This window comes from Aspergillus vadensis (assembly GCF_003184925.1).
Source record: "Aspergillus vadensis CBS 113365 unplaced genomic scaffold BO88scaffold_30, whole genome shotgun sequence".
Lineage (NCBI taxonomy): Eukaryota > Fungi > Ascomycota > Eurotiomycetes > Eurotiales > Aspergillaceae > Aspergillus > Aspergillus vadensis.
In genome coordinates this window covers 145202-160727 of record NW_020292068.1, presented here as the reverse complement: position 1 = coordinate 160727, position 15526 = coordinate 145202, and the positions used below count along the sequence as shown (strand labels likewise).

At 46.7% G+C, this 15526-nt stretch overlaps 7 protein-coding genes and 1 pseudogene across 8 annotated transcripts; 3 read left to right on the top strand and 5 right to left on the bottom strand.

The window, feature by feature from the left end:
• Positions 1 to 845: 845 nt before the first annotated feature.
• BO88DRAFT_t245 lies at positions 846 to 977 on the bottom strand (annotated as a pseudogene). Its single transcript has one exon. The product of its transcript is annotated as a tRNA-OTHER (tRNA).
• Positions 978 to 2040: 1063 nt separating this feature from the next.
• On the bottom strand, positions 2041 to 2522 carry BO88DRAFT_408413 (uncharacterized protein). Its single transcript, XM_025707708.1, has 2 exons — positions 2334 to 2522; positions 2041 to 2262 (listed from the first exon to the last, which is right to left on the bottom strand). Exons 1-2 carry the CDS (start codon positions 2446 to 2448, stop codon positions 2102 to 2104), a joined length of 276 nt encoding a protein of 91 aa, XP_025558263.1. The 5' UTR covers positions 2449 to 2522; the 3' UTR covers positions 2041 to 2101.
• Positions 2523 to 3219: 697 nt separating this feature from the next.
• Positions 3220 to 4946, bottom strand: BO88DRAFT_397260 (pantothenate transporter; the record flags this gene model as incomplete). The annotated part of the gene is made up of 4 exons (XM_025705271.1): positions 3220 to 3996; positions 4046 to 4222; positions 4271 to 4485; positions 4543 to 4946. The coding sequence occupies 4 exons, from the start codon at positions 4944 to 4946 to the stop codon at positions 3338 to 3340; spliced, it is 1455 nt and encodes a 484-aa protein (XP_025558262.1). The 3' UTR covers positions 3220 to 3337.
• Positions 4947 to 5371: 425 nt separating this feature from the next.
• BO88DRAFT_408410 (uncharacterized protein) lies at positions 5372 to 5967 on the bottom strand. The gene has a single exon (XM_025707707.1). It carries the CDS (start codon positions 5888 to 5890, stop codon positions 5549 to 5551), a length of 342 nt encoding a protein of 113 aa, XP_025558261.1. The 5' UTR covers positions 5891 to 5967; the 3' UTR covers positions 5372 to 5548.
• A 1641-nt stretch (positions 5968 to 7608) lies between these two features.
• BO88DRAFT_429526 (uncharacterized protein) lies at positions 7609 to 8963 on the top strand (the record flags this gene model as incomplete). The annotated part of the gene is made up of 2 exons (XM_025709160.1): positions 7609 to 8285; positions 8306 to 8963. 2 exons carry the CDS (start codon positions 7609 to 7611, stop codon positions 8961 to 8963), a joined length of 1335 nt encoding a protein of 444 aa, XP_025558260.1.
• A 1640-nt stretch (positions 8964 to 10603) lies between these two features.
• BO88DRAFT_350994 (uncharacterized protein) lies at positions 10604 to 11628 on the top strand (the record flags this gene model as incomplete). The annotated part of the gene is made up of 3 exons (XM_025703522.1): positions 10604 to 10980; positions 11057 to 11288; positions 11350 to 11628. The coding sequence occupies 3 exons, from the start codon at positions 10604 to 10606 to the stop codon at positions 11626 to 11628; spliced, it is 888 nt and encodes a 295-aa protein (XP_025558259.1).
• A 778-nt stretch (positions 11629 to 12406) lies between these two features.
• Positions 12407 to 13499, top strand: BO88DRAFT_474187 (aldo/keto reductase family protein; the record flags this gene model as incomplete). Its single annotated transcript, XM_025711798.1, has 2 exons — positions 12407 to 13045; positions 13209 to 13499. The coding sequence occupies 2 exons, from the start codon at positions 12407 to 12409 to the stop codon at positions 13497 to 13499; spliced, it is 930 nt and encodes a 309-aa protein (XP_025558258.1).
• A 148-nt stretch (positions 13500 to 13647) lies between these two features.
• On the bottom strand, positions 13648 to 14671 carry BO88DRAFT_408409 (EXPERA domain-containing protein). The gene is made up of 4 exons (XM_025707706.1): positions 14450 to 14671; positions 14228 to 14391; positions 13943 to 14177; positions 13648 to 13887 (listed from the first exon to the last, which is right to left on the bottom strand). The coding sequence occupies exons 1-4, from the start codon at positions 14658 to 14660 to the stop codon at positions 13805 to 13807; spliced, it is 693 nt and encodes a 230-aa protein (XP_025558257.1). The 5' UTR covers positions 14661 to 14671; the 3' UTR covers positions 13648 to 13804.
• Positions 14672 to 15526: the final 855 nt, after the last annotated feature.

Sequence of the window (15526 nt, the reverse complement as noted above, 5' to 3'; positions counted from 1 at the left end):
CTGTTCCTTACATTCTTAAGCAATAGAATTGGGCAGCGCATGGGCCTATTAATGCAAAATGACTGCATTTACCTTACCCAAGCTGATAAGCCCACAGGAGAATTACCCCGTTGGGGTTGACATCGTCAGGCACTCGATCGCACCGACCCCTCACGCAGCAGAAGATGCTGGCAATCGCGGCTAAAGTAGAACAGAGATAGACTAGAAGTATGTATCATGCAGGCAACATGTGGTGCATGTTGTTGCATGGTTGAAGAAATGCGGGGGCCAGATGAGGGGTTTCAAGGCTATCGTCGTCGTCCTCGGCCATTCTGCGCCGATGAGTTGGTGACAAGCGACAGTACTATAATCTTGGCGGAATTTTTCCGACCACTTAAGCAGCTTTGCTGAGATTGCTTATTGAATATTCCAAGGCATGAACGTAAGCAAACATGTCATTCATGATTTTGTGTCCAAACATCGAGGAAGATGACTGGCAGGTGCCTGGATGCGAGGCGTGCTAAGCCCTCGTATCCGGGCCGCTCAGGGGTCAATCCAGGGACTGCCACAGGGGCAAGATGAACGCTATGCCATTTGGAGTAGGGGACTCGTGTATATTGTGTCATCTACTTTGTGAAGTGCGGATTTTCCGAGGGAAATTGGCCTGTGCACAAATATTCTGGCCAGAGAGATGTCCTGAAGTGCATGGTGCGTGGGCAGGTGCCGCCAGTTTGGCATTTATCGAGTACCTTTATTAAGCTCTACAAGAACAGACCAACAATATTATTGCGATCTCGAATACCGCTTTTGCTGTGGTGTGTGGGAGATGGAAAAGTAGGGGGCAAAAAAAGAAAAAGAAAAAGAAACGTCCCGGGAGAGGATCGAACTCTCAACCTCACGATTAACAGTCGTACGCGCTAACCTTTAATGCTGAATTAGTAACTGATTGGGTATGATGTAGTGATGAAGGGTAAGCTTACCAATTGCGCCACCGAGACGACTCGATATTTGGTGCAATAAAATAGTGTTATATGTAGGGCGATGGTAAACAAATCAGCTTAAAACCAAGCTGACAACAAACCACCTCCTGGATTTACATATATCTAACGCAACATCACTTCGCTAGGATAAAGAGATATCTATTGCCATGCTTGCTTATAGTGCGCTGAAGATCTTCCAGCTATGAGCTCTAACATATGTACTGTGAGATTTATGTGTAGGACTAGTATCCTAGGTAGAGCTGATCATCTCACTGCCGATATATAAACAGCGCCTGTTAGGGAGGTTTATATATGATGTTCTGGAAGGCCAAGCCCCGAGCTCCCAACAAGTCTGTACTTAGGACAATTACTTTTACTTGTCTTGAACAAGGAAGATGAATGTACGCCATCATCCTGACACCACTATTCGCAGCGTGGTATGACTTTGCTATCAGCAACATTTGTCTCAGTCAATGATCTCTGATAATGACTTCCAAAGAAAACGACGCGACCGCATCATTTTCTAGGTCATAACTACACTCACCTGGCCCTATCTCATATTTGGCCTGGTATCTAATATTGTTGCTGCTCGATCTTACTTCTGGTCTCACACATGCACTCGATATACTATTATATATTTCTCCGAACTCCGCCGTGGAACGGAACTTAAGAGCGAAAGATGACAAGTGCTATTTACTGTTCAACAACCTATACACACCCCTGTAATAACTGAGCCTGACCCGATCAGAGACCCCCGTACGAGTAACTTAAGCGATCTAACGTTACACTCATTCCATGATCATAAGCACATGCGTGCATTTGGTTGGCCATGGGACGCGCGAGACTAGAATTGAATAAAGTTTGGTAGTCCAACTGCATACTAATCTTTTATTGAAACAGATCCAATCACTCGCCATCAACAGTCTCACCATATATACTAAAATATTCCCAACGGGGTATAGCCTCGCTCTACCTGCCTCCAGAAGCAGCCACTCGATCCTGAGGCGGGGTATCGGGATTTCCCCAGGCCTAGCATTAGGATTTCCTACACCAAATGCATTGGAATGAATAAATTCAAAAAGTTGACATTATGGTCATGAGATATTTGAAAGTTAACTTGAATATATTGATAATTCCACTTCCTACGCCTCAAACCCAATTCCCGGCCCATGGTGCGGAGACCTCAACGCACGGTCATATTCTCTGTCAGCGCGGAAATCGTCCCGGGCGACCTGCTCCTCGTTGGGGTGGGGGTGCGTATGCTTGTTCTGAGGGGGGTGAGAGCGGTGGGTGTGTTCGTGGCCTGGCCCTATGTGTTAGTCACCAATGTCTAGCATGATGCCAGATGATAGAAGTAGGAAATGGCAAACTCACCTTCATGACCGATGGTAGGAGGATGCTCATGTGCATCTTCGTGCTTGTGCTCGGTCTTGTCCTTGTGGTGGTGAAGATGGAGAGCGTCTTCGGCTTTGTGGATGAAACCCGACATGATCGATGGTGGATGAGAGTATTTCCGAATGTGAAGTGTGTGTTTGACTCGAGGATGATAATCAGAAAGGAAACCGTCCCTATCCTTCGAGGAACTTGGCAAGCCTTATAAAGACAGCAGGAGATTATATGACGTCGAATTAGGTGATTGCGTGGCTAAGCGTGGCATCCAAGATGGGCTGATTTGATAACTTCCAGTTTCCTTCCTATGCATGCATGGCTGGTGCTAGTTTGACGTCATCGCGGAGATGGACGGGCTGATTGGAGCAACATCGACTGGGATGTAGATCACTAGATAAGCCTTGTCTGGCGACTCGGAACGAGCGGCACGTCTCCATGTTATTTGTACTATGAATGCATGTGAGTTTTAGTATGAGAAATAGGTTATAGTATATTTAGGGTTACTATGATCGGGGCTGAACGGCTGCACTGTCCGAGGCGTGGAAGCATACTGAGCCATATCCATCACATGAAGGGTCATCGGACTCTAGCTTTTATTACATATCTGCCTGCGGGGACCAAATGGTTATGGAGGTTTAATTCTCACGGTCGCAGACTATTGTAAGGCTGGTGTTGAAGTAGCCAGGAACATAATGTCCTACCGAACGCGGAAACCCGAGCGATCTAGAGTTCACCCCACCGCCCATGGGATTTTCATATGCCCTACTTTAGAAGCTCTTTCGCGGGCAGATATGTAATACGATATGGCATCCGAGCAGATAGAAGTGCGAATTCCAGATGACGGAGTTAATAACTTCCCATAATATTCATAGCCTTCATGATTTTTCCAATCTGTTATTGGCTAACGAACAAAAATAAGCACATCCCATTTGTCTCCCAAAACACAGAATTAGTTCGACCAAGCCATGTGTCTGGTATCTGCTGAATGACTACACACCGTCCTCAGTGTTGCGCACGGTTATCGCAGTGCTTCCATACTTTCCCGGCTCACTATTTCTGGAAATAACCGGCTCTTCTTCGAGTAAGCTAGCACCACGGGTTCTTCCAATAATTCCTCTAGCGGTGTCCCTTTTTTCAAGGTAAGCAATAAGGCCAATAACTGGGAGAGTTAACATTCCCGTCACCAAGCTCGCAATATACCCTTTCCTGAAGTTGGGCGCATCGGTTACTGGGTAGAAGACCAGCGGCCACCAGGTCACAAAAGCAAAGTCAAAGGAGTTCATGAATCCAGTTGTGATGGCACGCAGCTGGAGGTCATGGCCTGTAACGTCGGCCATCCAAGAATACCAGACAGCCTGGGGAGCGTATGTTGTTCCGAGTAAGTAGAAGGCAACAAAGTAGCCAGCGTCCGTGGCAGGGGTCGAGACAAGGATAGCCGAGCCAACAACGAAAGTTAGACCAATGGCGATAGAGACCTCCCATCGCGATTGTAGCCTGTCTGAAATCGCTGCATATGCAACTATGCCCACAACGGCAGTTGCATGAATGACGGTAGGATAGGTGTTTTGCTGGACGACCGTGTACCCCCGTGAGGCTAGCCAGTAGGCCATAACGTTGTTTCCTAGCATTTGCACACAAACTGAATACACTGTTGAACATTAGCTCAGTGACTTGAAGGCAAAGTTATCTAGACCTACACATGAAGACAAACGGCAAAAGCCAGAATTGCCAGCTCAGCAACACGCGCTTGAAGACCGTGGTATCCCAAGACTTCTTGGAGATGGCACCCAGTCGAGTTGCTGCATGTTCCTTCTGCTCATCGGTAAGATACCAAGCTGCACGGTGTGATGGAAGGTCCGGAATGAAGACCCAGCCTACGAACATGTCAGTATTCTCCTACTGAGACAAAGGACGAGCCATACCGAAGAGTGCCACCGGGATAGTCATCACTGAAACGATGATGAATATCCACTTCCATGCAGGCAGGCCACCTTTACCCGCCAGTGTCTCTAACAGACCGGCTTGAATCCAGCCACCGGACAGTGTCCCCAATTGGCCGAATACGCAGAATACCGCTGCCCGCATTCCGAGCTCCGACTTTTTGTACCACGAGGCTAGGATAAATTGTGCACCAACGCTATTCAAAGTTAGTGTCGGCCAGCTGAATCACATGCAAAGTAGATTAGGCGATTACTATGCGATGGCCGAGAACCCTCCTTCGATCGCATTCAACAAAATGACCTGCCAGGCCCGAGTCATCTTGTACGTGATTAAGGTCAAGACACTCCAAGTAACATTGGCAGTAACAAAGACATATTTCGGTCGCACCACTGTGAGAAGGCTTGTACCGGGCATTTGGCAGACAGCATAGACTACCAGGTACGCGGTGCTCATGTAGTTGTATTCTTTCCCCTCGAACCCGAGGGCCTCTCGCATACCGCTGATGTAGGCCGAGGAATAGCTAGACCGTGTCACACCAAAAAGGAACCAAATAAGGGAAAAATAAGGGAGCAGAGTAACATCCAGCTTGGCAAGCAGAGCCCGATCCTTTGGATCCTGACCCCAAAGCCAGGTCGCAAGTCTGGTCATGAAGGCCATGTTGACCAGCGCTTATTGGGCTGAGGAGGATCGATACTATCACTTGGAAGTAGTATGGCTATGCCTTATGCTAACATGAGCGTAAGTTCTGAGACGATGAGAATTGTAATGTGCCAGATATTCTGCCGCTTGTCACACAGGCGTCAGCTAGGAGATATCCCCAAAGCCCCGACAGCAGAAGCACCAGAAAGCAAAATGAAGCCTTATCTTGCAGAAACAAGAGATGCTTGATGAATTAGCAGGTTAGATCTCGGCGATGGTGAAAGACCGCCTGTGAATGGTGAGATCTCCTGCCGATAAGCAAAAGAAGGATGATGTGATCGTCGGTGAGGGGCACCAGAAATCCTGCAGTCGGCCCGCGTGACTTTAGTGAATGTCTTTGAGGCTCCAAGGCCACGAGAAATATCATTCAGTACAGGTATATCCCTGGATAGAGATGGAATAACATTACACTCAATTCCTCATATGATCGATACCCATAAAGGCTGTCGCGTTAAGCATCGTTCCATCAGCGTCGAGAATCTCTCAATATGGTTTACATACATGTCTTCCGTCCCAGACGGAGCACCATAGCTTCTTTTGCATGCCCAACACAGAACATATCAAACTCGGCCAACTGAACCTCCCGTGCTAATTCTCTCACCATACAAAAACAACGGCTGCTTGTTACTGAACTTTGAAATATCCCCCAGTACCTCGGCAGCTTCAGGGCCTTGGAATGCCTGCTTCGCTGCATGGTCGTTCTCATAGAAGAGCACACATCCGAAGGAGTAAGGAATTCGGTCTTCAGTGACACCCGGACCATACTTCACGACAGTCCAGCCATGTAAGCCATATTTTCTCCAAAGTCGATCGACAAGAGGCAAATGATGCGAGAGATAGTACTCAAGGTCGTACTTTGCATCGGCTTCGTTGGGATAGAGGACGGTCACGGTATACACCATTGTTTCGATGGCTGACTGGCCAAGGACTCATTCAAGTGATGGTATGAATGGAGGCAGATGGTACGCAGGGTTGGTGGAGGCAAAGCACTTCACCGAACGCAAAAAGGGCTCCATTGGTAAAAATATAGGTATGTCCTTGTGAGATGGTTCAATTCGCAACCACTGACCTCAGAATGATCGATGTTTGAGTTCACTGATATTAGCGTTATCAATTGGTAAAACTGTAAACTCTATACGGACGGAAGCTCGTGATGGGGCCTACCCAGGGCCTGGACAAAAGCTGCCTTCTTGGTTCGACTTTCTTGGTTCCGTGGTCATTACTAATAAATGCGGTCCCTTCGCAAAGTATCTAGCAGCCCTAGTTCGTGTCCTAAATCGCCCAAAGATCCGAGATCCGAATGGGATACCATTCCAATAGATCATGCAACAGTTTGCGTTGCAATGTTCCGCAATTGCGGCAACGACCATTCACCGAAACGTTAAAGCTCGCAAAGTGTACCGGATATCATCATGTGTCTCAGTTATCACAGCCATTCAAATCGCAACAAAGCTAAGTCATATCTTTGATTGATAACGCTAGAAGGGATGGGCATTGAGTGCCATCTCATGATTGAATTGTTTGACAACGCAAACGGATGAAGTTAGATGACTGCCTATCAACCGAATAAGCTTAAAACTGGAAGTCCGAATATACTGTGCGTGCAGATAGATTTGTAGCACAGTGCATATTATATGAAGACTCGGTGTCAGCGTTATCCATAATCGCCTGTACAAGAGAATATACTGTACTGTTGAGCCATTACACTCGATATTTGCCGTTTGTGGCTTCGAAATTCTCGACTTGGAAAATTCAATAAAATTTACTTATACTTGCCTTCAAAGTCATATAGAAATGCAAGAGCCCATTGTAGTCACATATACCAAAGGGGAAATAGCGAAGGTGTTACCCAAACAAGGAATCATCTGATCATTCATGTTTCACAAACTACCGTGATAGATCGACCTTATTCGCATAAAATCTCGGAAATAGCCTCCAAGTCCCCAGATTGTTGTTCAAGATGCCTTTGAATTCTCTTCGTCAGTCCTTAAAATACAGTTCTTGAGAGCATAAGTCTTTGTGTAGCAGCATAACCAATCAAGTTTGCGGGCCTTTGTCTGCTTTTAAATAAATCTTTGTATTCATGGTCTTTTTCTTGTAAAAGAGCTCCCAAGAAATGTAGCCATAAATCATGATAGAGGAACATTCCGAAGTAGTAACAGTCTACATCTTGAACAAATGAAAGTAAATATATGGGGTTAGGCGCATGAATGTGTAACAATGGCACGTGCCACTAAATGCTTAGTACGACCAATGTATCTATAGTTCAAACTTCCAATAACATAGGATGATATATCGATATAAGAAAGCATAACAGGGGTGTTATGCATTCCTAGAGTTCTCCTCAGCTTAGAACTAGCCGGAGTCTACCAATTACTTCGACTAAAAACACTCTACCACAAAGGAACTAGGGACAAAAGACATTCTGCTTTGACTCCAGAATATAAAGTCTAATATACTGAGGAGAAGATAAGATAAATAGAAGGATATGACAACGAATTCGCTGAATAGATTTACCTTCGATAGTTACGTGTTATGTTCGATATCGCTTTCTCCATTGCAAGCCGGGATATCTTCCACTCTGCTTCGCCCCCATCCAATCGCCACAACCAACACCAAAATGAATCCATTCGATGAGCTTCCATGTGAGATCCTATCCATCATCATTACGGAAGCCGCAGACTGGGTGGCCCTCGAAAGCCTTTTGCAAGTCTCTCAACGGGTACGAAGACTCTTTGCCGGAGATGGCGAGACCCCCGGGAACCGTGAAGCCATTCATATAGTCAAATCCATGTTGACAACAAATTCAATGATGCATCACGACCTGCACGGCCTGTTTTGCAAGTGTATCGCACTGCGCCAGCCCTCGTTAGCAGTGACTAGTCTCGAGCAGTTCAGGTCAGGGGACTACGATCAGTTGTCTGTGGTCTTCAAGTCATTCATATCGCAAGCTTCGCTACGAGAGATGGTACATGTCGCAGCTAACATCCAACGGCTTGCGTGCGCTTGCTTGACCACGTTCCTGAGCAGGATTCGGGGGATAAAACCGAGGTGCCACATGCTAATTGGCAGTGAAGTACAATACGAGCCGCGCGAAGCAGGCCCTCCCTCGTGGATTGAAGAGTTTCGAGTGTATCGCGCGCTGTGGCATTTCCAGTTCTACTCTGACCTTTTGAATGCGGCTGAACGACTGATGTTTCCGCAGGAAAATCTCGAACTCTTGCGGACGAAACCCCTCATCTGGAATAATCCGTCAGAACCATTGGGGTCTGAACTACTTTCAGTAAATGAATGGCTGTGGGTATGTTCTGTGAGAGAGAAGATTCCTTTACCGATATTCCAGCGGTGAAGAGATTCCCCAGTAGCTATCCAGCATACGTGGATCCTCTCCCTGATCCTTCACAATTGCAGGACGAATATTCGGTCTGGGCCCCTCCAGCTCTTCCTATAGACAAGGGCCCAAAGGACATTTGGCGCCAGGGATCCGGAATGGTCAACAGAAGATCGGGGTCGACCGGATTTTTTTCTTACTGTGTGAATATTGACTTGAGTACACCATCAACACGTCGGATCCACTACTGTTACGCTGATTCACCAATTTACCGCGAGATTGGCTTGAATATATGGGATAGATGGCGGTTATATTGCCTTGGCATCTGGTATGCCTGTGATCCTGATGAGTTCCGATGGGAATACCTAGGTCCAGATGGATCCCTTGTCCCAGAGGGCTGCTTTCCAGAGCATAGCATGATCGACATTAATTACCGGTTGTCCTTCTTTATCAAGCCCAGAGTGCGGGAAAGGGACGAATTTTGTGAGAAATGGTCCAGGGAGAAACACGGTTTACTAGAGACAAGCAGAGCCGAGGAGACAAGCAAAGTCGAGAGGAGGATAAGGCGGAAACGCAAAGCATGCCAAATTGGTCTTGAATTGCCCCGACAAGTTCAAACCAGATATCAGCTTAGACCTCGCTAATTAGTTCAAAACAAAAAATTGTCCGATCTACATAAGACGACAATTCCAGTAAGGATAGAAATCCTGATTCAATAGAATTGTTGTTTTTACATTGATCGACGTCATATCATATTTCCTATAACCCGGCGCATTCAAGTGCGGCCAGTAGAGCACCTGAGATTGAGTGGGCATGCCCTTCAATGAATTCCTCCTTACCATTCCAAATAGGCCAAATTTCATGTTGTGACTAAAGATATAGATCGTAAGTCAGGATAGCCAAGGTTGTCTTTTCGATCTCGGACAACCCAAGATTCGGGGCCACCGGCGAAGCAACACTGGGCGATCCGGGCTCAACGTGAAGGAAAAGCATGGAATACTCTTGATCGCAATAGAAGCCCAGTCAAGCTTCCCAAAGGAATACAGGCAACTCTGCACTGTACCACCAAATGCGATCCTGCTACTCAAAAAGTTGAGAAAATTTTTTCGAGCGGAACGGCCGTCGCAATTCCACCCAGCTCGGTGAATCCGGTCGGTATAAAAAGCCTCATCAAAGTTGCTCCCCCTGTTTCAGGAAACTACGATGTAAAATTGGATTTGATATCGGCCTGGAAGGTACGCGTGTGCGGAATCAGTGAGCAATACTTTCCAAATTTCAGTAGGTCGCCTGAGGCAAAGTGGATGTATGGAAGGACTTCACGGCATAATTAGAGGGTTTCCTCAGCAGAGTACTTCGTGAAGCTTGGAAATGAGCTATGTAATATTGTGGAAGTCTTGCCGGAGTTATTCGCTCGAAGAAGGAGACCAATCACGGCCGCTTGCTAAGTTGCGGAAAAGAATCCCCTAAACTAATGATGGGGTTGGTTCAGCTGTGACAGCGCTCAGTACAGGAGTGGGTCTCTCTGAGGTGAAAAAGTAAACGACGAAGTAGACTTCATGAAACAAGGAAGAAATGAGAAGGAGAAGAGCCAGACCGTTGCCGAATGGGAGCTTCGAAGACCGGTATGTATTACAATGACGAAGTCACCATTTACGTCTACATGAGTGTTGCAACAGAATACCTTGGCTTTCCTTCTGTTCTCATATAGTCCCACCCAGTTATATACCGTTATATTATGAACATTAGATCCAAGTCACTCACAAGCAATCAAATTCCGGTATAAATTGAGACTAATAGTTGCCCTGTTAGGCGAGTTCCGGGGTTAAGGCTTTTCACACTGACATATCTCGCCTCTCATGAGTGTATCGCGAATTGTATTCCACAATCGCCTACATGTTTCGGGTATTCACGATCCAGGACAATGAGACAAATCAAGCCCTCCGCGATGGATGTCCAAGCTTCTTTATTTCTACTTTCATATGGCTACATCCTTCTGAAAAATAGGGTGTCCCCGTTCAAAGGTCGGGGTTTAACTAATGCAGATAACCATTTTCACATGAATTCCTCCTATGCCATGGAGATAAGTGTATACTATCATGCTCTATTTTCACTGTAGTAAGGTCTACCACTTTGGCTTGTAGTAGCCTCGCTATAAGAAAATAGTCGCTTTTTCTTCTCTATCAAGGGCTTCGCCTCGCCAGAACACTTTTTTGAATCACCCCAAAAAGATCCCTATAATCACTATCATACAAACTGCTGTACCTTTCTCAGATCAGCACACATCATGTCGGTCGTTCGCCCCAATGCCAAGTCTCACAAAGACCTAATCAAGTGCCTGGAGAAGAAACAGGCTATCATGGAACGTCTGGCGGAAATCAAAGAAAGAGTGACAAACCTACCGTCGTCCTGCTTGAGTGAAGCATTTCAGGAGCATATCGGTATCGTGCTTACATATTATGATCTTAGGGACCATTTTGGTACCAGCGACAAAGTGTACTTTATACCATACGCAGGACGCCTCTTCCCCACCATTCCGTGGGACGAAGCAAAGCTATTTGACTTTGATCCCAGCCCACGAAGAGAGACATATCACATCCATAGAAATTTGGACAAAATACTGGCCTATCTTACGCCGATTAAGGAAATATGGACAGAGCGGAAGTAAGTAGAGAGATACATAGACATTCTGAGTTTGGAGGATACGTCTTGACTGAAGCACTGTTATGTCCGGTACTAGGTTCTTCGGGGACAACGTGCAGGTTGGCGAGGACTTCCACGATGTCTACCACTGGTATGTCGTCAAGGAAGCCGATGCACCGAAAAATCCGGAGAAAACACATTGTACTCTCAGGGTCTTACAGTACACGGAGCCAGAGGAACTTCTCATGCGGAGTGAGGTCCTTAGCGCTTTGACATACATGATGCACAAATTGACGTACAAATGCTACGAAGAAGAAACTATCTTTCCGGTAAGTGGTCCAAATGAGTTTATTCTATTGCGACAGTCACTTATTGGGTCACTTGTCATAGGTTCTCATTACTTCGATCTTCCCATCAAAAGTCCGTATCTTACAGGTGTATTTCGATGGGGAGGCTCTCCATTTTTCCAAGACTCATATCTACGATCTTAAAGAAACTAATCATCGAACGTATACTCTTCTTGCTCGGTGGGGGTATCCTATTCCGTGCGGAGACCTCAAAACCGTCAATATTAGGGGAAAGAAACTAAGCACTGCTGTAATGGAGCAGTTGGAGGACTGGAAAGAGGAGCAGGAAGCTATGAATATGGACGATTCGCCCGATGAGTGACAGTTGTAGCTGAACGTTTCGAGGAAATTTTTGTTCTCAACGTCTTATGTTGCTGTTTCACGTCAGTGGTTCCCCTAAGAGTGCACCCATCTACAGTATGCGGGACAAGGCGGCTAATTGTCTGTAAACTTTCTTTCAATTTCAATCATAGCCTCCAATAGGCGCATGTCGCATGGGTATAATGGTATGTATTCCAGTATTCTGATTACCCTTAGCACGGTACCATTTTACACGGCCTCTTCCTTTCACCTGATGTAGAAAGGTTGCCAAACCCCCATAGAAATACTGATACTATCGAGGCACAAGCATTATATTCCATAATCAGTACAATCACACCCAATAATGTACACATCCCGAGGCATAAAGCCCTTTCATCAACTTCAGTTCAATCCAGCCAGCGGTTCCAGTTCCGCAAGATAATGTTGAAGCTGCCCCCTAGTATCATACCCCCCTTTCAGCCTCGTAAGACGTTCTTACCTCCTACTCGATGACCTGCATCCCTCGGAACAAATGCGTTCCCAAGTGAATCATATTTCTTGGCTCCCCAACTACAACGGATGTACAGTTAATTCCACCATTAAGTCCGAAGACGGCCGTGCGGAGTAAGCCCTCGATCTCCGAAACCTTCGAGGCTATATCCACCACTGGCCCAATTACCTATTGACTAGCCTTTCACATGATAATAACACATACTCAGTTCATCCATACACTTAATCCTGTCCAACAGCCTGAATTCTCACAACTTCTATTACCCATTCCACACACAAATCCACACACAATGCCACTCCCCAAACCCCTCCCCATCACCGGCTTCGGCCTCCTAGGCATGACATGGCGCCCCAGCTCAACTCCAGACGAACAAGCCTTCAGCGCCATGAAAACAGCCATCTCGCACGGCGCCACCATCTGGTCCTCATCCTCCGTCTACGGCATGCCCCCTCAGCCTCCCACAGCAGGCCTACACCTCCTGCGCCGCTACTTCGACAAGTACCCTGAAGACGCCGAAAAGGTGACTCTCTTCATCCGAGCCTGCTTAGACCCGGTAACCTTATCCCCGACATGCACACGCGCAGGCGTCCGTGCCAGCTTCAACGAGTGTAGAGACGTCCTCGGCGACGCCAAAAAGATAGATATTTTTGGGCCAGCGCGCATTGATAAGAACGTGTCCGTGGACGAAACGCTAGGGGCTTTTCGCGAGCTAATGGATGAGGGATTGATCGGGGGAGTTGGGCTGTCGGAAGTGGGTGCAACTACTATCCGCAAGGCGCATGCGGTTTGTCCGTTGAGTGTGGTCGAGGTGGAGTTTTCGTTGTGGAGTACGGATATCTTGAGGAATGGAGTTGCAGAGGCTTGTAAGGATCTCGATGTGCCCATTCTGACGTATGCGCCGCTGGGTTATGGGTTTCTTACGGGGCAGGTGAAGAAGTTAGAGGATATCCCCAAGGGAGATATTAGGCATTGGTTTGGGAGGTTTCAGCCGGAGGTTTGTTTATTACCTTATTCCAAGTTATACTCTCGCAGTTTGTTCTGCTGGTGATTGGGCGAATGTAACTTGATTATACTGACTGACCTCTGTGAAGAACTTCTCCAAGAACCTCGAATTGGTGGATAGAATCAACCACTTCGCCAGGCAGCGTGGCGTCACTCCCGCCCAGTTAGCCCTCGCCTGGATCCGCGCTCACTCTAACTCTGGCCCCTGCGGCACTATCATCCCTATTCCTGGCGCGACGGCAGCTTCTCGTGTCGAAGAGAATTGCACGGCGGTTCCGCTGGCAGCGGAGGAGAAAGAGCAGCTGGATGCGATTTTGAAGTCGTTTGATGTTGTGGGGGAGCGACAGGTCGTGGGGATGACTTCTGAGTTGTGGGGTTGAAGTTCAGGATTATTTATACCTGAACGGCTGTGATTTGACCCTGTGTCAGTTTATCAATCCAGTGTCATGGTCATGTTTGCAAGTGGTTTTGGGTGGTAACGCTTTGATGTATATATAAGTACACCGATTCCATTCAGACTAGCAATCTCGCAATTCTATACCATCCAGTTCTATCATCTTATCTATCCCATCTAATCTGGAGAAGGCACGCCATGAACAGTGAACCAAAACCCGTATCCTACAAATTCAATCCAATGCACATAACTCGAACTAAAACCCAATGGCTCTTCGAATCCAGTACATCTCTAATTGTTCTTCCGCTTCCGATCCATTTCGCTCAACCTCTTCATACCACGCGTGATCTCCACCGCACTTTCGTACGCAAAATCTACATTTTGATTAGCAAACTCAAATCCCACTCAGCAAGGCATAGGTAAACTCACAAGTACCAGCAGCAAGCCAGATGAAGTTCATGAAAACGTAATAGAACCAGAAATAGTAGCCTTCAGGACGACAAAACGACACTCCATGGTAATAAAGGTCGATCATGCTTGTAGCGTAGTAGAGTACATCGCCGTAGACCTGCCCTACGGAAATGATGAGCTGCAAGACATGTCGGGCGGGATGCTGCGTGGCGACGCAGTATGCGATAGTAAATGCGAGAGGGCCCCAGCAGAACTGTATGTATTAGTTGATAATGAATTGGTATGTTTGGTGTGAGGACTTACAGCAGTGACAGCTTCCATAGAGACGAGGAATGAATCAGAGGTCAGATAGCGTGAATCGGAAAGGGAATATTCCTTCCAGAGCTGGCCAAATAAAGTGTGCGAGCCGGCTAGGCTCTTGTGGTAGACCACGAAGTAACTTTCGAAGAATAGATGTATGCATCCCGCTGTTTCATCCCTCGTCAATAGGTTGTTCATAACATAAGTGAATATGATACAACTTACTAAAGCACATCCAAATGAACGCAAACTGGTCGGATCGACTCAGCGAGTTTATTGGACGGCAGATGTAGGCAGATGCGATACCCAGCACCAAAGCCCATAGCACAGCAAATTGAGCAACCAGTAATAAAGCCGAACTCTCGTTGGCTACATAATGCGGCAGATATACCGAAGAAGGGTAGTAACCGTGAATGACCTCTGTAATATTCTCCATTTTGTGTGAGTCTTTGTAGTGATGTCTGCAGCCAGTAGTAGTTCATACAAGGTGCTTTATACTATGAAACCTATAGGTGTGTACGGGCGGAACGCGCGGACTCCGAGAAACGGCTCGGGATCTCCGCCTGTTCGCTGACACCACTCTATAAACCATTACCCCTATCCCTTACACGCTATTGCTAATACCTTGCATGCTGAGTGGAGTGTCCTTGGCTTACTGGGTTAGTAGATCTGGTTTGTTCAGGTACCGTTAGCCAAGAATAGAATTTGACTCAATGATCCATGGCCGGAGTTAGCCGCAGCTTTAGGCGTCCTCGACGAATTTAGCTCTTTGCAAGTGCTAACTCTACGTGTGCATTTTAGCTAGGATTATGTCTTATTGCAATAAGATGGAAAGTACAGATATCTCGAGTTTCTTCTCATGAAAGTAAGAAACAGGTTGTTACAGTGATCTAACAATGTGAACTTGATGACTTGATGGGCTTCATACTCATGCGACCAAGAAGGACAGCGCAGATAATGGCCGGTTGTACTTAGTCCAAGCTGTTAGCTAATGAACAGTCACACTCTGGCTTACGGGATCTTTACATATTTATGCCATAATATTCCTAGTGCTTTGCTCATTCGTTTGCTTGACTAGGCATACGTGGATAATGAGAGAGACTTGTCACCGACAACTCTATCAGGACACTCTGAAAGCCCCCACCATGAAAAGGCCCATTAGCTATCTTCCCCTCACTCCATAAATTCAATTCAAATCCCCCAACAGCGATACCCAAGCCCGAAATCTGACAAGTAGACCGGCAAAAGGAGAGACATACCCCACCCCCAACTCTATCAGGACACTCTGAAAGCCCCCACCAT

Coding starts and splice junctions, on each gene's coding strand:
- BO88DRAFT_408413 (XM_025707708.1), bottom strand. CDS start 2,448: ATGTCGGGTTTCATCCACAAAGCCGAAGACGCTCTCCATCTTCACCAC. Junction 2,263..2,333: donor TCCTACCATCGGTCATGAAG/GTGAGTTTGCCA, acceptor ACATAGGGCCAG/GCCACGAACACACCCACCGC.
- BO88DRAFT_408410 (XM_025707707.1), bottom strand. CDS start 5,890: ATGGTGTATACCGTGACCGTCCTCTATCCCAACGAAGCCGATGCAAAG.
- BO88DRAFT_408409 (XM_025707706.1), bottom strand. CDS start 14,660: ATGGAGAATATTACAGAGGTCATTCACGGTTACTACCCTTCTTCGGTA. Junction 14,178..14,227: donor CTATGGAAGCTGTCACTGCT/GTAAGTCCTCAC, acceptor TAATACATACAG/TTCTGCTGGGGCCCTCTCGC. Junction 13,888..13,942: donor CTGGCTTGCTGCTGGTACTT/GTGAGTTTACCT, acceptor ATCAAAATGTAG/ATTTTGCGTACGAAAGTGCG.